Source organism: Orcinus orca, chromosome 3 (assembly GCF_937001465.1).
Source record: "Orcinus orca chromosome 3, mOrcOrc1.1, whole genome shotgun sequence".
In the NCBI taxonomy this organism is placed as follows: domain Eukaryota; kingdom Metazoa; phylum Chordata; class Mammalia; order Artiodactyla; family Delphinidae; genus Orcinus; species Orcinus orca.
In genome coordinates this window covers 71951705-71973909 of record NC_064561.1, presented here as the reverse complement: position 1 = coordinate 71973909, position 22205 = coordinate 71951705, and the positions used below count along the sequence as shown (strand labels likewise).

Genomic DNA, 22205 nt, shown 5'->3' with positions numbered 1-22205 from the left:
TTTAAAGACTCAGGCCTTTGGGAACCTAAGACCTAGACACCTTTCTTTTTTCCCTGCGGAGGTAAAGGGCCTGGGACATCCCTGTGGCTTGACCGCGGTGGGAAAGCAGAGGGAGAAACCCGGCTCCTTTACCTAGGAAGAGCCAGCCAGGCGGCCTCTGCTTCGAGGCTGGGGACCCTCGGAAGCTTGCTGTGTCTGCAGAGAGGGCGGAAGGGGGTTTGCTGCCTGGTTAACCAGCCTGGGTTGCTTGAGGTCCGCGTGCTTCTCCTGGAGTCCCTTCTCGATAGTAGATCACCCTTCAAGGGCTAAGAGGAAGGGATGGGATAAACATAGAATGGGGCGTGGCCTGCCTGCCACCGCGGGATCAAAACTCCTAATTCCTGTCAGCCCCCCAGAGCCTCAGGCTCTACCCTTTACAGAAGCATTAATGAATGCTTTCAGGAGTGACAGGCCGTGAGGCTGCTTATTTTTAACCAGACAACGGAGGCTGAGCTCCTGAGTGGGACAAGGTGTCTCAGTCTCCCTGAGGCAAGCAGACCTGGAGGTGTCTGTCCCGGGCTTCCCAGGCCTGCAGCCGCTGGGAGGAACATTTGCAGAGTCGCACCCAGGTTAGGGAATCTCCTTCGGCCTGGGCTGCTTTGGCCAGTGTTTTGTCTCCTGGGCCTCCTTGGGACGGAGGGAGGTGCTCTGTGATGGGCAGAGGAGGCCGGCTGTGCTTTCTCAAGTGTGTGAGCTCTCCTGCTTCAGAAATAGCTCTGGGTACTAATTGGGGGTTTTTGCCCAGGAAGTGTTACTAGGATCTGTCAGGTCCTACTAGGAACCATCGGAAGGTGACAAGTCGCTGGAGACCTTAACGCTTAACCACTGGTTACCCAGAAACCTGGACAGGGCCGCCTCTCCGGAGCCCCACAGCACTGGGAGACAGGTTACAAGCATACGCTAAAGTTACAGACTAAATAATGACTGTTGTGTAGAGGGCTGCGAGGGGACGGATCGGGTGCTTTGGGAAGTGTGAGTCTGGGGGGGGGGGCCTGGGCCCTTTCTCCTCCCCCTCTCTGTACTTGTGCCTTTCCCAGACTCCGTTCCTCTGTCTCCTGTTTCGTCTCTCCAAGAACTGCTTCTCCTGCCTGGCTAATTCCACAGGAGCCAAGGAAATGGGGGAAAGTAAGGGAGGTTGTCAGTGCCTGGAAAACCACTAAGCCCCTGCCTCCGGCTCCAGGCTGCCGGCTCTGCCAGCCCTCGGTCCCAAGGCCTCTCCAGCAGCTTTCCATGAAAGAGACGTCCCTCCCCGCCTCCACATCCCTCTGGCAGCCATGAATCCATTCCTGGACTACCGTCACCCCCCCTAGATGTGGCAGCCAGGGCCTAACGGGCGCTGCTAGTTTTCGTTCCCAGCTTTCAGTTACTTAGTGGGACTTGTTTTCCTTTATCTCCTTAAGGGGCAAATTGGAGACTTGGGTTTGATAGGAAAAGATCACCCCAGGACTTGAAAAATAGGGTTGCCAGCTGCCTCTGGTAGAAAAGGCAGATAGGGAAATTGAATAATGCATCTTAGAAATGTTTATTAGCATTCTGATGATGATAAGGGAGGGATCTGAAAGGAAATCTTCCACAAGTGTTGGTCATTTGTCCCCTGGTCAGGGAGGCTGGTGTGCTTTGTGGGAAGAGTAGTTGATTTATCCCCCACTGGACACATATGTGTCTCATCCCCGATACTTAGCAAGGGACCCGGGAGATTCTGCTGAAGGGATTCAGTCATCATCTGCAGGCTTTTGGGGGGGGGGGGGTGGAGCATGGATGAGCCTTTGAGAAAAGCTGCAGGTATTCTCTCCATAACAACGCACCCTCACAAAGACAAGCTCACAATTTGATGGGCACTTCAGGATTCGCAGGTTCTTTGAAATCCATCCATGGACCCTCACATAGACCCCAGGTGAAAAACTCCTGGACCAGAGCTTACATCTGTAAGGCCCCCTGCACATACACGTGCCCCCGATCCCTGTCGGACGCCTCTGCTACCTTCTTGCTGAGCACTGGGTACTGGTGCCAGGAAGGCCTGGGTTGGAGTCCCATTTCAGGGCCACTTCTCCAGTCACCCATCTTGGCTGCCAAGGCCCAACAAATGTGGGCTTTTTTCCCCCTAGAAATGGGGAAGATTTGGCAACACTGGGCCTGCATTCCTTATGGCAACAATTAGCTGGGCTTGGTGTCTGTGCCTGCTTTAGGTAGGGCATGGCTGTCTGGGTTGTCTGGGCCTCTTCCCGCCACCTCAATGCTGGGACCAATTCAGTTCTGTTTATCACCCCAGTTGATCTTCACTTTTCTTAGAGCAGAGTTAAGTAAACAGTTTTATCTCTGAAGATATACTGCATATCACAAAACACAAGTCTCATACGTATGCATATAGAAAACACTCATATATGCACATGTACACGCACATACCTGATTGGCCCATCCAGGTTGTCTGCAAGGCATCTGAATTTGTGACCTGATCCTCTTCCTCCTCATAGGGTTCCTGTGAGGGTTCAGTGGACTGATGCATGCAGAGCCCTCAGCACAGTGCCTGGTACACAGCAAGTGCTCACTCAGCACATCCAGCTGGTGTTACTAGTAAGTGATCCTTGGGGCCCAGTGGCATCTCCTCTAGCCCGCTCAGAATGGGCGTTGCTCGGGACTGGGGCGCCCTCTTGTGGCTGCTCTCCCTACTCACACCTAGGCCCCGCCGGAAAGATTTTAGGCTCCTTTCATCAGGCTCCCCTTCCCCTGCCACTCAAGGGGAGAGCGGGAGAGGTGGGATGGGAGAAAATGTTCCGCTTCCCTCACCATTTCCTTTGCCTCCTTCCTGACCTTGGGGAGGTTGGGGGTCACTAGGTCTGGAGACAGGAGGAGACGCTTGGAGGTGGGGGTCCTGGCTGCGTGACTCCCATGGGTGGTACCTGCCCCCTCCCACTTGCTCATTCTCCTCCCAGAGCAGCAGATGCCCAAGGCCACCTCCAGAGAGGACGCAGGACAACAGGAGGGCAGCGCATCCACAGAGTCTTCCCAGGCTATTATGAGGTAATTTTATTTCTTTCCATTTCAGGTAAAAATAGTAAATACAAGATAATTTTAATAAAGGTAAAAATACATCATTTGGATTTTGTCGTTGTTCTCTGAACAGTGCTACCTACAGTACAATTTTTGATTTAGGATTTTTAAACCTTTTTTTTATATAAACAAATAGAGCGCTTTTGCTATTAGGCTATCTGTGTTCTCATCTGGCACTTAAGAATAGATCACAGGTCACCTCCCAGTTCCTTTGGATGTATGTGGGTGGCGGGGAGGGAGTGAGCAGGGCTGCATGGGATGAGGCATGATGGCCTCATGAGCCATGAGCCATCCAGGATGGCTTCCTGGATGCAGACAGCGCTGCGGTCCGTGTGCAGTGGGAGGGCACGAGTGTGCATCCGAGATGGCCTTTTCCTGCTCTGGCCACAGGGACATATGTCACTGTGACTGGCCTGAAGGTGTCACATGCATGGGGGGGGCACTTCCTCCCCTCCTCCTGTGGTCTAGTTTCTCACCCAACAGCCTAGATTCACAACAGTTCTGGGTCCAGGCAGGCCACTGGGCTGTGGATGTCAGCAAGGCTGATCAGGACAGAGCCAGTTGGTCCCCTTAGAGTCCTAGAGGAGTGGCCCAGGGCCCTCCCAACCAGGGCTGGTGGCCAGGGCTTTCCGCCTGGCCTTGGAATGCTGGTAGACGTCACAGGTGCCGATGAAGGCTGTTAAATGTCTTTGCCCTTGTTCGCCCTCAGGTGGTCTTTGTTTAAGTTCTTTCCAAACTTCTCGCTGAGCTGTTGGATGAGGTCTGCCAGCTCGCCGGTGGCTTGAGATTTCTCTTCAAGAAGCTCATAGCGCAGGCTGGAGATATCTTGCTTGATTTCCTTCAGTTCGCCTGCAAGGACAGATGAGATTTTGGTGAGATGAGCCTGCTGAAGGGGCTCAGCCCATAGGCATTTGGGGCGTGCATCCTTCCCACAGAACGTCAGGCTACTGGTCCAGCCCACCAAGGGTGGAGGTGAGGGGACGGGAGCTCTGTTTTGACCTAAATCCCACTCAGCTTCTACCGACAAAGGACCATTCATTCATCTGCTTAAGACCCCTCTCCCATTCCTGGTCACGCTCTCCATTAGGGGTTTGGGGTAGATGGAAGAATCAAGATCAGGTTGTGACCTGCTAACACCGATTTATCACGGTTGTTGGAATGCTGGTTTTGGAGCCATTAGAAGCAGATTTCAAGACTCTAGGCAACACCCTTGTTAACTGAAACATTTTTTTCTCATTATGCTCCATGTTTTGTTCTGTCGTCTCAGGGAGGAGAAACTCCCAAGTGTCTGAGGGGATCAGCTCAGCACAGTGGCTGCGGCTGTGGAGCCAGGCCTCCTCACAGGGGCAGAGTCTGTCCGCACCACGCAAGCAGCATCCCTCACCGGTGCACCACGGTAGGCCTGCCTTCTCCTCTTTCTCTAGCAAGGGACCACAGGTAGGGTCTTCCGCTTCTTTCCACAGCGAACCGTGTGGTTAGAAATCCACATGGGCCTGGGCTGTGGGAATCTTCTTATTAAGCACAAAGGGAGTCGAAAGGTTCTCTCCTGGTTTGAGAGATACTGGACTTGGCTCAAGTGTCACATTAGCCATGCGTGTTTTTTAAGTATGCCTTATACACAGAAGATGCAGAGGTCTTAAAGGTACAGTTTGGCCAGTTTTGACAAAGGCATACATCCCCTGTTTTCTTTCCATGGGGGCTTCTTTGGGCCCCAGTTTCATGGTGTGATTCTAGTGGCGTGAACCTGGGCAGCCCCACCTTCTATGATCAGGTACCTTCCTGTCAATCACGTTACACGCTGTGGGGAGCTGGCTGCCATGACACCCGGCAGTTTTGTATCTGAGACCCAACAGTAGGGGTGGGTAGGTGGGCTGCTGCTCGGCTCCTAGACAGTGTCAGCCCCCGGGGCCATTAGGTCATTGCTGACCTTGAGGCCGCACTGTGGATGTCCCAGGATGAAGCAGAGGGTCACTCAATGACTAGGCTCCTTCCGGAGGCCCCTGGGGCCCTGGCAAGGGAGAGACTTCATGACTTCACTCTTGCGGGAGGCTCTTTCTAGGTGGCAAATACTTGTCCCAGGTGTCTCATGAAGATTAATTACCTGGTGTATGGTAATTTGCTTTTCGTTTAAGAGTAACTGCTTAAAATAGACTGGAAGATAACCCACACGGGGAAAATAATGTAGTTTGCAAACTTCAGTGCGCATCAGGATGACCTGGCATCCTTATCACGATGCAGACCCCCAGGCCACGCCGATGCATTAGGTCTCGGTGGGCTCTAGATCCGCATTTTTATCAAGTGCTTCTGAGGTGGGGGATTCTTTGAGAAACTGCTGGTTGGTAGCTTCTTAGAGCCAGGAAGTGAGACAGGACAGAGCTAGCTAGAACCGGGGCTGCCGCAGAATCTGAAAGAGGTGTACAGTCTGCTGCTGTCTGTATGTGTGCTCAGGGGATGAAGAATTCGGGGCCATCCTGAGCTCCAGGGACATGAGGCCGACTCACGGCAGCCGTGACTGCACAAGGCAGAACAGCTGTTGTGAGCGGGGCTCCACGCCCTGTTGCTGGTGCTGAGATGGAGGCGCTACACGCCAAGACTGGGGGGCGGCTTTAAGGTCAGAGCTAAGGGCAGCCCCAGCTGATGGTCAGCCAGGGGACAGAGACCCCAGTCCTACAACTCCGTGGACCTGAATTCTGCCAACAGCCCAACGAGCCTCCCCAGGGCCTCCAGGCAGGGACGTAGCCCCACCGCCAACACCTTGACTTTAGCCTGGTGAGACCACGTCTGGCTTCCGCCCTGCAGCAGATGGATCCAATCGCTTACCTTCATTGACTTCGTCATTTTCTCTATCCACCTGGGCCTTCAGGACATATCTTTTTATGAGCCGTTTCATGATTTTCTGAAATGTGAACATAAGGAAGGGATCAAACCAGCCCAGCTCCTGTGCTGTAGGTGTGAGTGCCTTCCCTCCTGCAGGGCGCCTGTCAGCACAGGGGTCCTCCCTTGTCTGATGCCTCACTTTCGAGGGGTGCCCTGCCTAGTGGGGAAGGTTCCAGTATCTCTGGATTCAATACCACCTGAGCCCGGGTTGTGAAAACAGGGTACTCTCAGTGGCAGAAGGCCCAGCCACGGAGAGAGACAGAATCACCTGAGATCCACGGGCACTGCTTGAGGGTCCTTAGGCCTGCCTGTACCCTGGCCTCTGTGACCTTAGCCCATCATGCCCTCTTCTCGGGGCCTGAGCTCCGAAACACTTTCTTGTATTTCAACAACTGATGCGATCACGGGGCAGTAAGGAAACCTTAGCAGGCCAGTGCCGGTGGAGCCGCCTCCGTCAAGCTGCTGGGCAGGAGGGGAGGTTCGCTTAGCCCACAGTCAGGACCAGGCACGGAGGACCAGTCCACTGTACTTTGGAAAATTCCTACCAGAGGCAGAGACAGATACAGCCTTGGGAGGGTTGGCCAAGATACCGCTTCCCTGAAGTCTCACCACATGCCCAACACTGTCACACTGTCAGTCACGCTGGAGGTCCCACTTATTATGCAGATTCTATGAGCCAAGGAGGCAGGAACACACAGTTAAGAGCCACCAAGAATAGAGCCAAGTGTAAGAAAGACCGCAGGCGGTGAACTTTGGATTTTGCCAGCTGGTCGGTCCAGGGTTCCTGCGATATCGCAGGATTTAAAAATGTTCTGGTGGCCGAGCCTTCTGAATCTGTTAGGAGCCAAGCAGCACCGTGAGGGGGGGGCTTCCCTGCTCCTCGGCGTCCCTTCTGGTGACCGACTGGCCTGCTCACTCTGAGGACCGAGGGGGCAGAGGTGGCATTTGCTAGGTTGAAGGGCCCCGAATTCTGTCCCCAGCTTTGCTGTGTGAGGTCAAGCAGGTGGCTAAGTTCTCTCTGACTACCTGGGCTCAGGAAAAGCTTCTTGCAAGTAGAAGAGAAGTGAGCTGCCGGGATGCAGAGAGCTGGAGGATGGATCTCATCATTATCACCAACTGGTGGTCCCCTCAGGGCCTTTAATGGTGACAGCCTTGCCAAGGAGGCGTCTCCAGCCCTGTGATTCCATGATTCAGTGTCCCGGGACACTGAGCTCTGAGCCAGCTCATGTGGGCCACTTCTGCCCCTCCTCAGCCCCTGCTGGTGGTCCGCTTGGCTCTGTGGTTTGTGTCGTGCTCTAATTTCAGCTGAACAGTTCATTAGTGAGTTGCCTTCATGCTGCTGCTTCTCTGAGAGGCCTGGGTCTTGTCCTGTTGGTGGTTAAACTGCAACGCTAGATTTCTCACCGATGGTCTCGTAGTCAATAAGGCAGGTCACCTGAGTTTTAAGAATCTGTGCCTTTTGTGGGACTCGATGCTCTTTTCACTTTGAATTGGAAGAACAAAACAAAATCAACTTTGTCCTGAACCAGTTCTCATGGGGGAAAAACCCCAACAAACCAGATACCCAAGTATCTGACATTCTTACTGAATAAGAAATTTGGAAGTATTCTACTGCAAACTTTCAGGCCGACATAAGACAAAGGGATCTAGTTAAAGTTTGTTGCCTTTTTAAAGGAAAACGTCAAGAATTAGAGGTCCTTCCATTTCTGGATCCATCAATTAAACAGACTGTATATTTACAACATAAAATTATAAACCAGCGAATGGAAGTGGAGAGCTCCCTTTTCTGTGATGGAGCTAAGCAGAATCCTTTCATAGCTACGGCAGCAGCTGTCATCCTCCTGGCTTCACGCACACATTGTGTTTTAGTGCAACATGATTAAACTGATGACTTTAAAAGATTTCATAGTATGTGTTTATTATTAAGACAAATTTGTTGAGTACTTCCTGCAGCCCAGGAGTTGTGTTATCCTCCTTGACAAAATGACCTCATGGAATCCTCCCAGAAACCAGGTGAGATGGGGGTTGTCGTCTCCATTTACAGATGAAGTCCCTGAGGCTCAGAGAGCGAGGTGACTTCTCCAGGGTCACACAGCCAGAAAGTGGCAGATCTGGGATTTAACCAAAATGGAAACCAAAGCTGGGGCTTCGTCCAAGCTTCAGAAAAAGGTTAAGTGCACGATGGTTTTGGAGATGAGATGCAGGAAACTGGCTCCTGTTGGTCACAGGGGCTTGGACTACTTCTGGGTGCCAGTCTGTCCTTTACAAAGCACAAGGTCTTTTATGCAAGAAGAAGCCTAGCTAGATTTCAGAGGATGGATTGCTAGCCCGCAGAAGAGGGTCACTGGTATGTCATTGTCCTAAATGCCTGAGGCTTGCTCTTGAACCCTGGCATGCTTGATCTGAGCTGTGGTTTCTGCAGATCTGCAGCTCCAAGGGGAGAGCAGCAAGGGTTTGCTTTTAAGCCTCTCACCACAGATTAGGATTTTGGAGGTTTAATGTGGAAGCAGAATCGCGTGAGCACAGCAGACATGCAGGGACCCTCTAACCTTCCTCCGCACCCCAGGAGTGACATGTACCTTAAGCGAGAACAGTGTGACCACCTGTTGGTTGCTTAGAGACTTCATGCTCTGATGATGACCTAGCCTCCCCTCTGGCATATGCATGTTAGACCACTTGGGATCTGTGGGAGCAAGATGCCAGTCTCGTCCCCAGCAAGTCTGAAATGGTTAGAAAATGACCAAAGTTCTCTTAACATGGATGCTACAGAGGATCTCTGTTTGCAGAAAAGATGGACATCAAAAGCCTCCCCTACTTCACTATGTGGAGGAAGAGCATGGTCCTTTGTGATGAGTTTGCGACCCTTCCTGGCCATCTTCCACAGAGTTTTCACTTCATGGAGATAATAAACTTTTCCCAAATTAACACTCCCTCGTCAGTGCCAACTTGGCCCACTTTGCCCTGAGGCATTTAGCAAGTACTGGAGATGAGAATATTCAGTGATCTTACTCAGGAAAAATAACTAATACTGAGGTACCCGATGGGTAAGAATGGTTGTGACACCGAGACCCACATCCAGGGAGGGAGGCACACAGTTGCTCTGCCCAGACTCCAAGAGCCAGGTGGCCTCTGGCTGCTGCTGGTGAGGAGGGAATGGAAGGGACCGCTCTGTGCAGCCAGGGCAGCTGAAGACAGAGACAAGGAAGAGAATACACATGCTGAACATGGCAAACAAAGTAGCATCCCGAGGAAGGCAATGCTGCCACCTAGGAACAGAGAAATTGAGGAACATTTGGAAGAGAATGGACAAAAGGGATCACAGGACAAGTCATCTGTTAAACTGGGGTTTATCAGACCCCAGAATGGAAGAAATCAGCACTGGCAAGCTGTCTATCCTGTTGGCTTTAATCTCTACAGAAAAGGGCATCTAGAAGGCAAAAAAGAGGACTCCCCACTGGGCTTTGGGGAAGGGATTGCATCATAAAAGTTGGGGCTCTTTTCAGTGGTAGACTGTGCCTAGATCCTACGATGCGTTTGTGATGCAGCTCGTCTGCTTTGCCCATGAATGAAATGTATCCTCAGAGACTGAGTATATGAAGTCTGTACACACCCCAACAGGTGGACATGCCAGATGTCTTGGAACAGGTCAAGGGTAGCTTTGATAGGAAGCACACTTTGGCCATTTTGCTGGTATCATGGTTTTGTTCCATTGTTTGGTCTCATGTCCACAGAGCCCAGATTGGAAAAAAAAAATTACAAAAGCAAGGAAGCAATTTTGTGAAAAATGACAATTCAGACCCCTGGAAGCCTAAGAAAAGCAAAGCACAGAGAGCCTCTGGAGTTTGCAGGAACTGCCTCCCCTTGTAACAGAGAGCCCTAAAAAGTTGAAGGAATGACAAGCTTAAAATAAACACCCAACCTGCTAAGGGTGAGCAGTCAAGCAGATGCACTAGAGACACAAAGGAAACAAGCTTAACAACTACACACATATCAACGGCGGGGCTTTTATCTTATCGGGATTGCTGCAGAGTGTCTCAGAACCTCGATAGTGAGAGGCTGACAGCATACGGGCTCTGAGAGTTGAAGGCTGTGGGTGCAGCCTGGATGGTAAGAAAGAGGGCGTGAACTGGGTTCCTCACATTCTTGGCACTTTTGGAAGTTGCTTTGAGAGGAAAGCAATACAGCGTGGAAGGCCACCAGTGGGCCCAAGAAATCGGTTGAGCCATTTTTAGATCCCTGCCCAAATCCTTCGTTCTGTACCGGTTGCTGCCCCGTGATAGCAAAAGCACCCTCCGTTCCTAGCTTCCTCCCCACAGGCTCAGATAGAGCTCTTCCCAGGGCCTGTCAGACACAGACAGGGCAGGTTCTGACACTGTGAAGAGGAGTAAGGGGCCAGTGCCCTGGCAGCGTGATGGGGTACAAGAGGGGTGCCCTTCTGAGTCAGACAGATCTCACTTCAACCATCCGTGTGACCTTTGCCACGAAGCCTGAATTCCCTCATCTGTTCAGTGGGGGTTACAGACCCTGCCTCTCTCACATGCCCTAGTGTCTAGTCTGATCCAGCTGCCTGTCTGTGTCAACTCAACGTTTACTCCTATTTGAGCAGATGATAGCTCAGGAAGATGCCCAGACTTGACCTTGAAGGACTGAGCAAGGTGCCAATGTACAAATGCAAGATGCTTTCTGCTCCATCCACTGTCCTCTCAGCCCTCTCCCTCTGACGCCCACTGGCCCAGTTTTTCTGTCTTCTTTCTGGTGATAACGATTTGAATAAGTCGCCCGAGGCTTTTCTTGCTGGATTCACAAAATACAGGGTGAGCCTGCTTTCCCAGGCCATCAGTAGCCTGAAGCTGCAAACCGGCTAATCTGTGTAATCATAGCAGGAAGCTCTCCGGGAGACTGAAGGCTGCAGGGACTCAGCCAGTGATGATGAAAGACAGAAATGGGATTGCTCAAGACTGCTGTGGAACAGGGCCTCGTTCATAAGGGATTCATCCTGGGTATAGACACTCACCACATCAGCTGCCTTCCTTGATATCAGCTGCTGATTCTGCTCAAAACCCAGGAGAGATCTGGCCCTAATCCATTAGGGTTTTCTTTTCTCTTCTTTTCTTTTTTTTAAATAATTTATTTTATTTATTTTATTTTTGGCTACATTGGGTCTTCATTGCGGCACGTGGGCTTTCTCTAGTTGCGGCGTGCAGGCTTCTCATTGCGGTGGCTTCTCTTGTTGGGGAGCACGGGCTCTAGGCGCGCGGGCTTCAGTAGTTGTGGCACATGGGCTCAGTAGTTGTGGCTCGCGGGCTCTAGAGCACAGGCTCAGTAGTTGTGGTGCACGGGCTTAGTTGCTCCGCGGCGTGTGGGATCTTCCCCGGGCCAGGGCTCAAACCTGTGTCCCCTGCATTGGCAGGCGGATTCTTAACCACTGCGCCACCAGGGAAGCCCCTGCTAGGGTTTTCTATCTTTTCTGTGGCACAGATAATCTCTACTTCTCTCCGAGAAGCTAAGAAATAAAAATCCTTCCCCTGACCAAAGGATTTGGTCCTGTAAAATAAATCAAAGCAGATCAAACTGGTCAGGTCCAATTTTGTGCACAATTAAAGACAAGACTTGCCCTTTGCCAATTTTTAGCCCATGTCATCTGTTAAAACTATAAGTACTATGAGGGATGAGCTGTTTCTTAATTGTACACTTAACTCCTCCTAACTGCACAGCTGGCTTCTGAAATATGGATGGAGATTCAATTAGAGACCTGTGTCTGGAAGATGCTAAGTCTGTAATGGCTCCCTCGGCGATAGTGGCACCAGGGTCATATCACCTTGGCCTGAAGGAGCACTCAGGACAGCTTCAGATTTACATCTGATAGGAGATGGTCAACATGGGTAAAACTGCTGGTCATTGGGAGTGGGCAAGCAAGAAAAGAATGGTCTGCACTTTTATAATCAATGACCTAGTAATAACCATTTATCACTGGCTGATGCAAATGGATACAGAGATTTTGCATTAATTTCCAAAAGCAAAGCAAGATCTGTACGCACATAAGTTCTCCTAATTTTTATAACAACAGACTTTGCCTGCGGGCAGTCTAAGGTCAGGTGCTTACCGGAAACATCAATATCCACCTGGTTGCTTAAGACAGATCCCTGGGAGCCATCCTGCGTGCCTGCCTCTCCTTACCCGGTGCCCGCTGGTTTGCATCATGTCCCTTTGGCGATGCATCCCAAACGTATATTTATTTATAAATATATATTGAGTCAGTCAGTATATTGAGTCAGTCAGTCTTTCTCCCTCACCCTTCTCACACTCCAAGTCGCCATTCCTTGTACCTGGGTGACTGTCACATCCTCCTCACTGGTCTCCCTGCTTCCACTCTCGTCCTCACTGGTCTCTTCTCATTATAGCAGTTAGGTAGTCTTCTTAAAGCATAAATACAATTTTATCATCTTCTCCCTCCCCCAAGTTAAACTCCTCCCACTGCCTTCCTGGGTACATCAGAGTGAAATCCACCTCCTGACCTTGCTCCAGGCTCCTGATTTGGACTCTGACCTCATTGCCCTCCCCTCTCCCCTACTCAGAGCTCTAGCCGCTGTGGACCCACCAAGCTTCTCCCCTCTAGCTTTTGCTGCTGCTCTTCCTCTGCCTGGAAGGCCCCACGTGGCTGCCTCCTTCTCATCTCTGAGGTTTTAGCTAACTGTCCTCTCCTTGAAGATACATCCTCTGACAGCCATATCTAAGCAGGGGCTCCCTATTTTTCTCCATTTTAACATCTGATTGTTTTCTTCTTGGCACTTTTATCAATTTGAAGTTACATATTTATTTGTGCGTTTACTTGCTCATTGTATCTCTCCCTCTATGGACTGGAAGTGCCAGTAAGATAGGAGCCATGTCTGTATCCCCAGGAAGCAGCATGGTGCCTGGCATACAGTAGGCACTCAATAAATATTTGTCGAATGAAGGAAGGAATGAAGCTGTGTTCTGGGGGGAGTGACACAGCCATGTGACTTAATTGGTGTCTGAACGGAGTCCGCTTCTGCCCATACCTGGGAAAGGGGTGGTTACCTGATATCTGGTGGGCTTGCTGTAAGTGTTATTTGCTGTCAGGTTTTCAGAATTCCTCATGCCAGCCTGGTAGCGAGTCTTCTGGGAAAAAAAAATAGAAAATACATAATATATAATACATAATCCATGATACACGATTGTACATACATACATGCTAGGACTCGAACAGGACCTGCATACGGGGCTGTCTCTAAAATGAGGACCCTCAGGAGGTCACTATACCCACTGCTGCTTGGCTTTCTAGAACGTGTTCCTGGGGCCTCTAGTTCTGTAGGATGTCAGTCGGTTACAAATTACTGTTTGGTCAGCTTTGTTTGGAAAGCACTCAGTTAAAGTGATGTGGGTGTCCTTCCTCCAAGACTCCCCAGAGATTTTAATATGCTAATAATTGAGAATCTCCAGGAGCAGGAGATAATGGGCAGGGAACCTTTCTTCCCAGTCATCATGATCCAGATACTTTCTGGGAAGAGCTACTCTGCTTCCCAGTCCACTAAGGAGTCCCTCAGTGGGGTTCCGGCTCGGCCCGCAGGAGGAGGGGCACTACGGCCGGCCGGCTGCCCCTGCTGGGGCTGCAGCTTTGCTGACGCGCTGGCTGATTCTGGAAAGCACGGGGTCCCTCCGGGCTCCTGACTTCCTTTGTATCAGGGGCACCATCTGAATCAAACACACAGCTCCCCCTCCCCCTCCTGCTGCCTCTCTAGCCCCGTAAGTCCCACGCTACCTACCCTGAATTTAGAATTCAGCATGCCCATTTCAAGGTCATTTTCACAGCTTTTGGCCTTAGATTTGCAGAGTTTTATGAGGCACATCTTGATTCTCATTATGAGATAATAAAATGATTTAGGACTTGGCACTAGATTAAAAGGAGCAGGTAGAGTTCTTCCTTCATCAAAATAAGACAGCCAGAGCTTTGCTCGGGCAAACTTCCACTCCACATCTGCATCCTCCTGTGAGGCAAGGAAAATAACAGCACACCATCAGAGGCAGTGCTATCCAACAGCACATAACGTCAGCCGCAAAGGAGAACCACACAAGGGCATTTAAATGTTCTCAGAGCCACATTATAAAAAGTAAAATGAAACAAGTGAAATTAATATCAGTGATGTTTCTTTATTTAATCTGATAGATCCAAAATGTTATCATTTCAACATGTAATTTTTATAAAAATTATTTATGAGATAGCTCAGATTTTCTTGGCATACCAAGCCCTCGAAATTGGCATGTATTCTACACTCATAGCACATCTCAATTTGGACTGGCCACATTTCTAGTGCTCAGTACATGTGGCTCGTGGCTACCATGTCAGACACCATCATGTGTTTCCTATTAGAAAGTGTATTTCTCATGGGTCAGAGTGCTGTCAAACGACGTTACGAGGTCTAGTGTATGTCATTCAAGGGGAACAAACCTGATGAGCTGGCAGCAGGTCGTCTGGCCATGCCCTCTTCCCTGGTGGTGGTGGTGGTAGATTTAAAGCCCAGATCTGTTACTTCTGAGTTGGCGGCAATGCCAGAAACGCTGAGTGGGCCCCCCTGAGAGGTAGCAGGTGTGTGTTTTCTGTAGGGAGGCGCCTTGGGCCCCTGTCCTAGGAGGGTAGTCTGAGGCCAGGAAAGAGGCGTGGGGTTTGGAATCAGCTAGACCCCTACTAGCTGTGTGATGTAGGCAGTGGTCTTGGGCTCGCTCCTCTGCTCATGGTGATAGCCTGCTTCCTGCAGCCCTGAGGTCAGCACTGCATATGTGTGCTGTGGGCAGTGGGCTTTTCTCCACATGGGCCTGAGCTACACTTCAAAGGGTTGTGAGCCCAGCAGGGGCCCACATGAGGCTGCTGGGATGTGCCAGGAGAGTATAAGGTCATTACCAGCAGGCTTGTTTTTACTGAGACCCCCTCAGCACCTGGCCTGCTCTATGGGGACATGCTATACAGGTCGTTTAGACTGGAAGCTTTGTGAGGACTGGGGTTGTTCCTGGTCTCGGCTGTACAGCAGAGAGGTGTGGGAGGGACTGCCGACCTGAGAGGAAGGGTGATGCACTGGAGAGAGCACAGGCTCCGAAGCCTGGCTGGGTTCAAACCCTGCCTCTGTTCCTTACTAGCTGTGTAACCATGGCAGGTGACTTAGCTGCTCTGAGCCTCAGTTTCCTCACCTGTAAAATGAGGATAATAATACCTACCTCATAGGCTCTTGTGGGAGTTAAAGAAGTTAATGCGGGAAAAACAATGTCAGATACTTAGTAAACCCTCAGTAAGTATTATTTGTATCTCCATAGCTTAATACATTGCCTGATGTTCAACCTTCAGTCATTCAGCAAACCTCCTACTGTGTGCCCACCTAGCGCTCACCTACTGTGTGCCTGGCCTGTGCGAGGTAGGTACTGGGGATGGCAATCCTGCCCTCCTGGGACATGCAGCCTGGCCAATGACACGAGTATGTTAACTCATCAGCTCTTTGTATCTAGAGCTGGGCTAAGAGCTGGGGGAGGCGCTGGGTGCTGGGGGTCCTGCCCCTGGGGTCAGGGAAGGCTGCCCTGAGGGCTAGCATTTGAGCTGAGATCCAAGGGGTGAGTAGTTCTCAACCAGGTCAAGTGCGGGTGGGCTGGGGTGGAGAAGAGTAGCAGTTAATTAGTGGAGAGGCAGTGAGAAATGTAAACAACTCTTCGTAGGCAGTAAAGAGCAGGAGACAAAGGTTCAGAGCTGGAAAGTGAAATGAAGGGAGGATTGTTTGTAGTTACTTTTTTTTTTTTTTAAAGATCAAGAGATGGGACTTCCCTGGTGGCACAGTGGTCAAGAATCCACCTGCCAATGCAGGGGATACTGGTTTGAGCCCTGGCCTGGGAAGATCCCACATGCCGCGGAGCAACTAAGAGCCCGTGTGCCACAACTACTGAGCCTGTGCTCTAGGGCCCGTGAGCCACAACTACTGAGCTCCCATGCCATAACTACTGAAGCCCGTGCGCCTAGAGCCCGTGCTCCCCAACAAGAGAAGCCACCGCAATGAGAAGCCTGCGCACCGCAACAGAGTAGCCCCACCCCCGCTCGCCGCAACTAGAGAAAGCCCGCGCACAGCAACGAAGACCCAATGCAGCCATAAATAAATAAATACATTTATTTAAAAAAAAGAGCAAGAGATGCATTTAAATGCTGACAGGCAGGATTAGCTAGAGAGGGGGAGAGGGTGAGGATGTAGGTGGGGAGGGCTAATGTGCAGTGGCTGATCCCGAGGAGGAGAGAGGGTAGGGGGCCAGGGCGCATGGCTGGGGCTGCTCAGGGGGAGAAGGCCTGTCTGCCTACAGGAGGACAATGGCGGGGGCGGGGGGGAGGGGGGGCGTGGTGGGCACAGAGGCAGGCAGGTCCATGGATTCGGATGTAGGTGCTCAAGATCTGTTGAATAAATAACTGTTCTCCTGTAAGAACTTACAAATACGTGCTTCATTAAGGTTCATCATGACCATGAACACTAGGCACGTCCCGGCAGCCGATCTTAGGGTCCTTGTACACGAATCACCAGTGAGACGGTGGGGACATTTGCTCTCACCAGACAAGGAGAAGCCCAGCACCCAGTGGGCTGCAGTGGGCTCTCTCTGTCACCTGTCACCGCCCTGTGGTGGATAACTTGACGTCATAAGCCGTGGGCTTGCTCACTAGTGCCCCAAACTAGTGGGCATCACTCATGCTAATCACGTGACTTCCCATGTTATGTTCATTTGGACCAACGCACAGTGTGCTCGATAGGATGGGGCAGAACATCTGGGGCGAGTGCTCCAGAAACCCATGTATTCCGGGGACCATCTGGTTTCTCTTACATGTGGGGAAGCTGAGGCCCAGGAGGGCAGGGAGGGTTAGTTAGCAACAGCTCAGTATTCACATAGGTGACCAAGTCTGTAAAACACTTAAATATATATATATGTATATATATATATATATGTTGTTTGTCTGCTGACACAGTGCTGCGTTCTCCTGTAGGTGGCGGGGTGGCAGGGTGGTGGGGCTGGGGGCTAAGACTAAGGCTGCACGCTGGCTCACCTCTTCCTTTCTCCTCTTACCTCTTTTTCTTGCTCAGCCTACACTCTTGCAGCGCAGAGTGCTGAGTATACCACATTGTTTTATCCCTCCCTGCCTTGGCACATGCTGTTCCTACGGTTTAGAATACTCTTTTGGAGGGATTTTATGGACCAAAGCTTTCCCCTAAAATTCATATGTTGAAGCCCTGACCACAAGTATCTTAGAGTGTGATTATATTTGGAGAGAGGGCCTTTAAAGAGGTAATTAAGGTTAAACGAGGCTGTAAGGGTGGGGCCCTAATCCAATATGACTGGTGTCATCATAAGGACAGGAAGAGATACACAGAGGAGAGGCCCTGTGAGGACACAGCAAGAAGACAGTCATCGGCAAGCCAAGGAGAGAGGCCTCCGAAGAAACCAGTCCTGCCAGTACCTTGATCTTGGACTTCTAGGTTCCAGAACTGTGAGAAAATAACTTTTTGTTATTTAAGCCACCCAGTCTGTGATATTTTGTTGTGGGAGCCCTAGCAAACAAATACATGGACGTCTTAATTTTTTTCTATACACAGATAATTGTTTCTTATAAAAGACTTAAGTACAGAGGTATACCAAGCAAACGCGAAAGTCCTTTCAAGTCTCCTTTCTTGTTCCACTCCCCTCCCCAGAGGGTACCCTATTTCTACCTTTGCTTTCTGTGTCTGCACATTTGTATTATTACGTACATGAGACTTGCCTATGGATATTTTTCTGCAGCTTGCATTTTTTCACTTAACAATATCATAGAGATTTGCTCTGTCAGCACAGAAAGGTCTTTCTCAATGTTTATAAACAGTATTTTAAAGTCTGTGCTATATCAGTTTATTTAAATATTCCTATATTGATGGGCTATTTCCAAGTTTTTCTTGTAATGAACATCTATGTAAAATCATATGTCTGCACGGATTTGCTGAGTCAAAGGGTCAGTGCATTTTATTTTGTTTGAATGTTGCATTTATTTATTTGACTTTTAATAGGTAGAACAATGACATGATTTCTAAGCATCAGAGCGTATAAAGAGAAAGCCTGTAAACCCACCATGACCTCTAACCCCTACCTCTCAACAGGCGCCCCTTGCTGTGCCCTTCTTGTGCACCCTTCCAGGTTAGTTTTCTTTTTCAAATGATTATATGATCAAAAAGGAATACGTGTTCCTTTTTCTTCCTCTCTACATAGAGTACAATATATACATTGTTCTGCAACTTGCCTTTTCTCTACTTACCATTATAATTGGAGGTCTTTCCACATCAGAATATAGAGAAAGTCCTCATCCTTTTTAAAAGCTGCACAGTTTCCCACTGTTCAGATCCATCATAATCTATTTAACTAGATTCCTAGTAATGCTCATGTAGTTTGTTTTTCATTTCTTGCTGTTCCAAACAAGGCTGTAATCAATAGTTCACGGTTTGTGCATTTTAGATTTTGGTAAATTGCCTCCTGATATACTGTCTTGACTCCTTTGTCTGTCTAGCAAAACAAGGCTTTGAACGGCCTTCAAGTATCACCTCTGCAAGCCTCGGCGCCCCCATCGTCATGCACTCTCTCTATTCTGCACCTCCTACACCTTCTAGGACTTCTCTGGGTGCACTGGCCCCACTGCACTGTAATTTGTTGATTGATGTATCTGTTTTCTCTCACTGGACTGAGTGAGAATCTCTTCAAGGGCAGAGATCATGTCTTGGTTATCTCTGTATCGCCAGTGCCTAGCACGGGCTTGGCTTTATTAAGTAGGTACTTAATAAATAACTCGGGAGAGGCAGAAGTGAATGTAGGGTGGAAGAAACAGTCATTCCCATTTGCCATGGGTCACCTGCATGCTGTCCTGAGGGGACACATGTAAAAGAGGAAAGATTCGTGACCCTGTTTCTTTCTGCCCTCATTGGGCCATTGCATGCATGGTGCCTGCCGTGTGTCATGGCAGGTTAACTGGAAGTGCTTCTTGGAGCGATCCAAGGAAAATGTCTGTTGTTTGCTGTTCTGGCTTCACAGTTAATAACACATGAGCTTCTGACATCATTACCCCATTGCTGAAAACAGTGATGCAAATTAAACCGAGGGAGAGAGAGCATTTTCAATTAACTGGTCTTACCTCAATTTCCTGATACGAGTTGTTGATCATGGCTATTAGCATGTTGAGCAGCACGACCACCATGGTGACATTATAAACACCGTAGAGAACATAGCCAATGTTCTCGATGAATTTGTGGTCATATTTCAGCACCACCGAGATCACTTCAGACAAGCCAAAGATGGACCAAAATAAGGTTTTGAAGCTTTCTTCAACCCTGCAAGGAAACAGACAGTCCTCTCAGGAGGTTTGCATCTGCTGACACTTCTCACAGGAGAGTTGCCACTACCCAGACATCCGTGGTTACCCTGGAGTAGGGCTGGGGCTGCTAGCTGGTATCTGTACTCTGAAGTCATGAGATATTCAGGTTTCTAAGAAGACTTTGAAAGAACATGGTAAAGGGTAGACTCTTTCTTTTCCATTCAACCCTTTTATTGGGACCCTTGGCTGCAGCATCAGTTTTTATCTTGTTGCAATTACTTAAACATTTAAAATTAACCACCAGGGCAAATGTTTGTCCTTGTAGGTTATTAGCTTCAGAAAGCACACTCTTCCTTCAGTAGTCTCTTGAGTGTCTCTTCTCAGACTACCCAGCCCCACAGGAGAGGGAAGAGGATGGTGTTCGCTAATGGAGCCAGCATCATTGGCGACTGGGGCTTGCTGGGCATTTGACACAGGACAGCGCGCTTAAGCCCTGTGACCACCTCTGTGGTGGGCTGGCTTATTCCCTCCATTTGACAGCTGGAAGTACTGACGCTCAGAGCCTTCCATGCCTTTCCCAGGAGCACTCAGCTGGCAGGTGGGTGCAAATCCAGGCATGTCAGAGGTTTTCAAAAGCAGGTCCTTCTAACCACTATGCTTTACCACCATCCTGGCTCTGGGTAGTGAGGCCAGCCACATATATCGGGTGCTCTAAACTGGGGATGAATTTTCAGGAATGAGAGTGATGAGTCTGATGTGTCCATGTTGATCAAATTCACCAGGTAACTGCCCAAACCTCACCCTGCAGCTCACTCAAGGTAGACACTGCATGTACTGTAAGGGCTGCCCAGGGAAGAGCTGGCTTTTAGGACACTGCTCTTTGACACTTGAGATTATCAAGTCACCAAATACACTGGTTTTAAGAGTAAGGCCCAAGCACGTCTCACAGTCTATACTTTGTGGCTCTGACCCTATATCAGGTTTGTGACACAGAATTCAATTAGAAAGCTGGATTTTGGTTGGGTGGTTTAGAACATGCCTGTGTGTGATAATATCTGAATGGTTAAGTGCAGGTCTTTTAGTTTGCATCCAGAGTTTGGGTCCTATTATGAGAAAGCACTTTCTTTTTTCTCTTTAACATTTCAGATTTTTAGCACTTACCACAAATGGCCAGGATTAGCTAGATCTCGGGAAAAAAAATCAGCGTTTTTTAAGGATTGGTATTTATTTGACAAGATGTACAAAAATACTAGTACTTGTCACTTTGGCTAAAAGTCCAACACTGACTTGCATGAATTTCCAGCTCTCCTGTGTGTGAGAGAGTATGTGTGTGTGTATGTGTGTGTGAGTGTGTGCGTGTACGTGTGTGTGTGTGTGTCTAGCCAGCTGTTTGCTCATTCCCTGTGCATCTCAGAGTCTGAAAACTGAACACTGAACTGAGTTTTTGTTGTCATTATTTGTTTTTGTTTTCTTTTAAATCTGTGAGTTTGGACTATTTAATTTATCTTAGTTTTAGTAAGAAGGAATTTAGTTAGGGATTTAGCAATAAAGACTGGGTATCGAGCTATTATTTTAGAGCTCCAGATCCTGATGCTATTCTGAGAAAGGGGCAAAACTGTTTCCTCACTTGAGATGCAGCGTCTATTTTGTGTGAAAAAGATGCCGTTCCGTGTGTGGGCATGATTCACTGCAGGTATTGCCTTCCATTAAGAAGCAATCTTTCATCTATCACCCTAGTGGAAGGGGACAGTGGCAGAGAGAATCTGAAACCACTGAATGAGCCCCAAATCAAAACTGAAAGGAGATGGCAGGACATGATTTCTCTGACACTTGGTCCCTTCCTAGCAGGGTCGGGTGAAAACCAGAGGACACGCTGTCCAAGGGAGGGGCTGGGCAAACAGGCACTGGTGCAGGATAATGTACTTACCAGGAACAACTTAAGAAGTGGATGATACATCCAACTGAGGGACATTTAACAGAAATTCATTTTCCCTTTCCTAACTTGGAGAACCCCACAAACCTTTGGCTGACATAAATGAAGCAAGCAATTCTAAGCAGTTCTAGGACACATCCAGGGAAAACCTTCTGCATTTTGATGAGGGAAAATGGCCTAGATTCGGCATGCGTTTTGTTCTCATTTGCTTCTTGCTGTGAATTTTGTTACTAAGCTCTGATTTATCCCTGGTGCCTTCCCTTAGGCATTCTGTGTTAATAATCTGGAGGGGACAGAGCCAGCCCACTAAGCAGTATGTGTTCCAGTAAAAGAAGAATATTTACCGATCCCTAAACCTATGCCTTTGCCCCTCCTCTAACACCCCACCTCCACCCCCAAGGCTTGGAATGCTCATCTGTTCAGTTTGTTGTCTGGGTGTCAGACAGTCTTCACACCTGTTTCATTTCTATTCTATAGCTTCAGGATTCACCTCTGGACTAGTATTTGGTCATGACCTCCAAGAGAGTCTAATTACAAGTGGCCCAGACTCACTGGGATTGTCTGAGTGGAAGTAACCCCCCTCCAAAGCAATAATCCTCTGCATCAGGCTGGGCAGGAAGGGATCTTAGCCAAACTATGCCTTTTTAACAAACTCTTCTATGTTCTTTAGGGAGTGTCTATAGCCCTTGCTTCCTCTTATCATGGGGCAAAATGAGTTGCAGTAACAAAGACTTCCTTTAAGGAAAAGCTGGGTTCATTGTCTTGGATCATCCATAACGGCTAGATTCACTTTTGGGGTCTCTTGGGACTTTCATTTGTACTCACGCCCCGTGACATGAACTTTCAGTGGACTAACTGAATAGACTATTTTTGCTGTTGTTGTTTCTCAGAGGGGATATTATGGGCTGAGTTTATGTCCAGTTAGCTGGGCTAAGTGGTAAGCAATAC

At 49.1% G+C, this 22205-nt stretch overlaps 1 protein-coding gene across 1 annotated transcript in view; it reads right to left on the bottom strand.

Moving 5' to 3' along the window:
- Positions 1-3062: 3062 nt before the first annotated feature.
- TRPC7 (transient receptor potential cation channel subfamily C member 7) overlaps positions 3063-22205 on the bottom strand; it is a gene marked incomplete at its 5' end in the record, with an annotated part of 123545 nt that continues 104402 nt past the window's right edge. The window contains 5 exons of the mRNA XM_049707869.1: positions 3063-3936; positions 5908-5983; positions 13024-13104; positions 13749-13970; positions 19145-19340. Of these exons, the coding sequence (XP_049563826.1) occupies positions 3767-3936; positions 5908-5983; positions 13024-13104; positions 13749-13970; positions 19145-19340 (745 nt within the window). The remainder of the gene's footprint in view (positions 3937-5907; positions 5984-13023; positions 13105-13748; positions 13971-19144; positions 19341-22205) is intronic.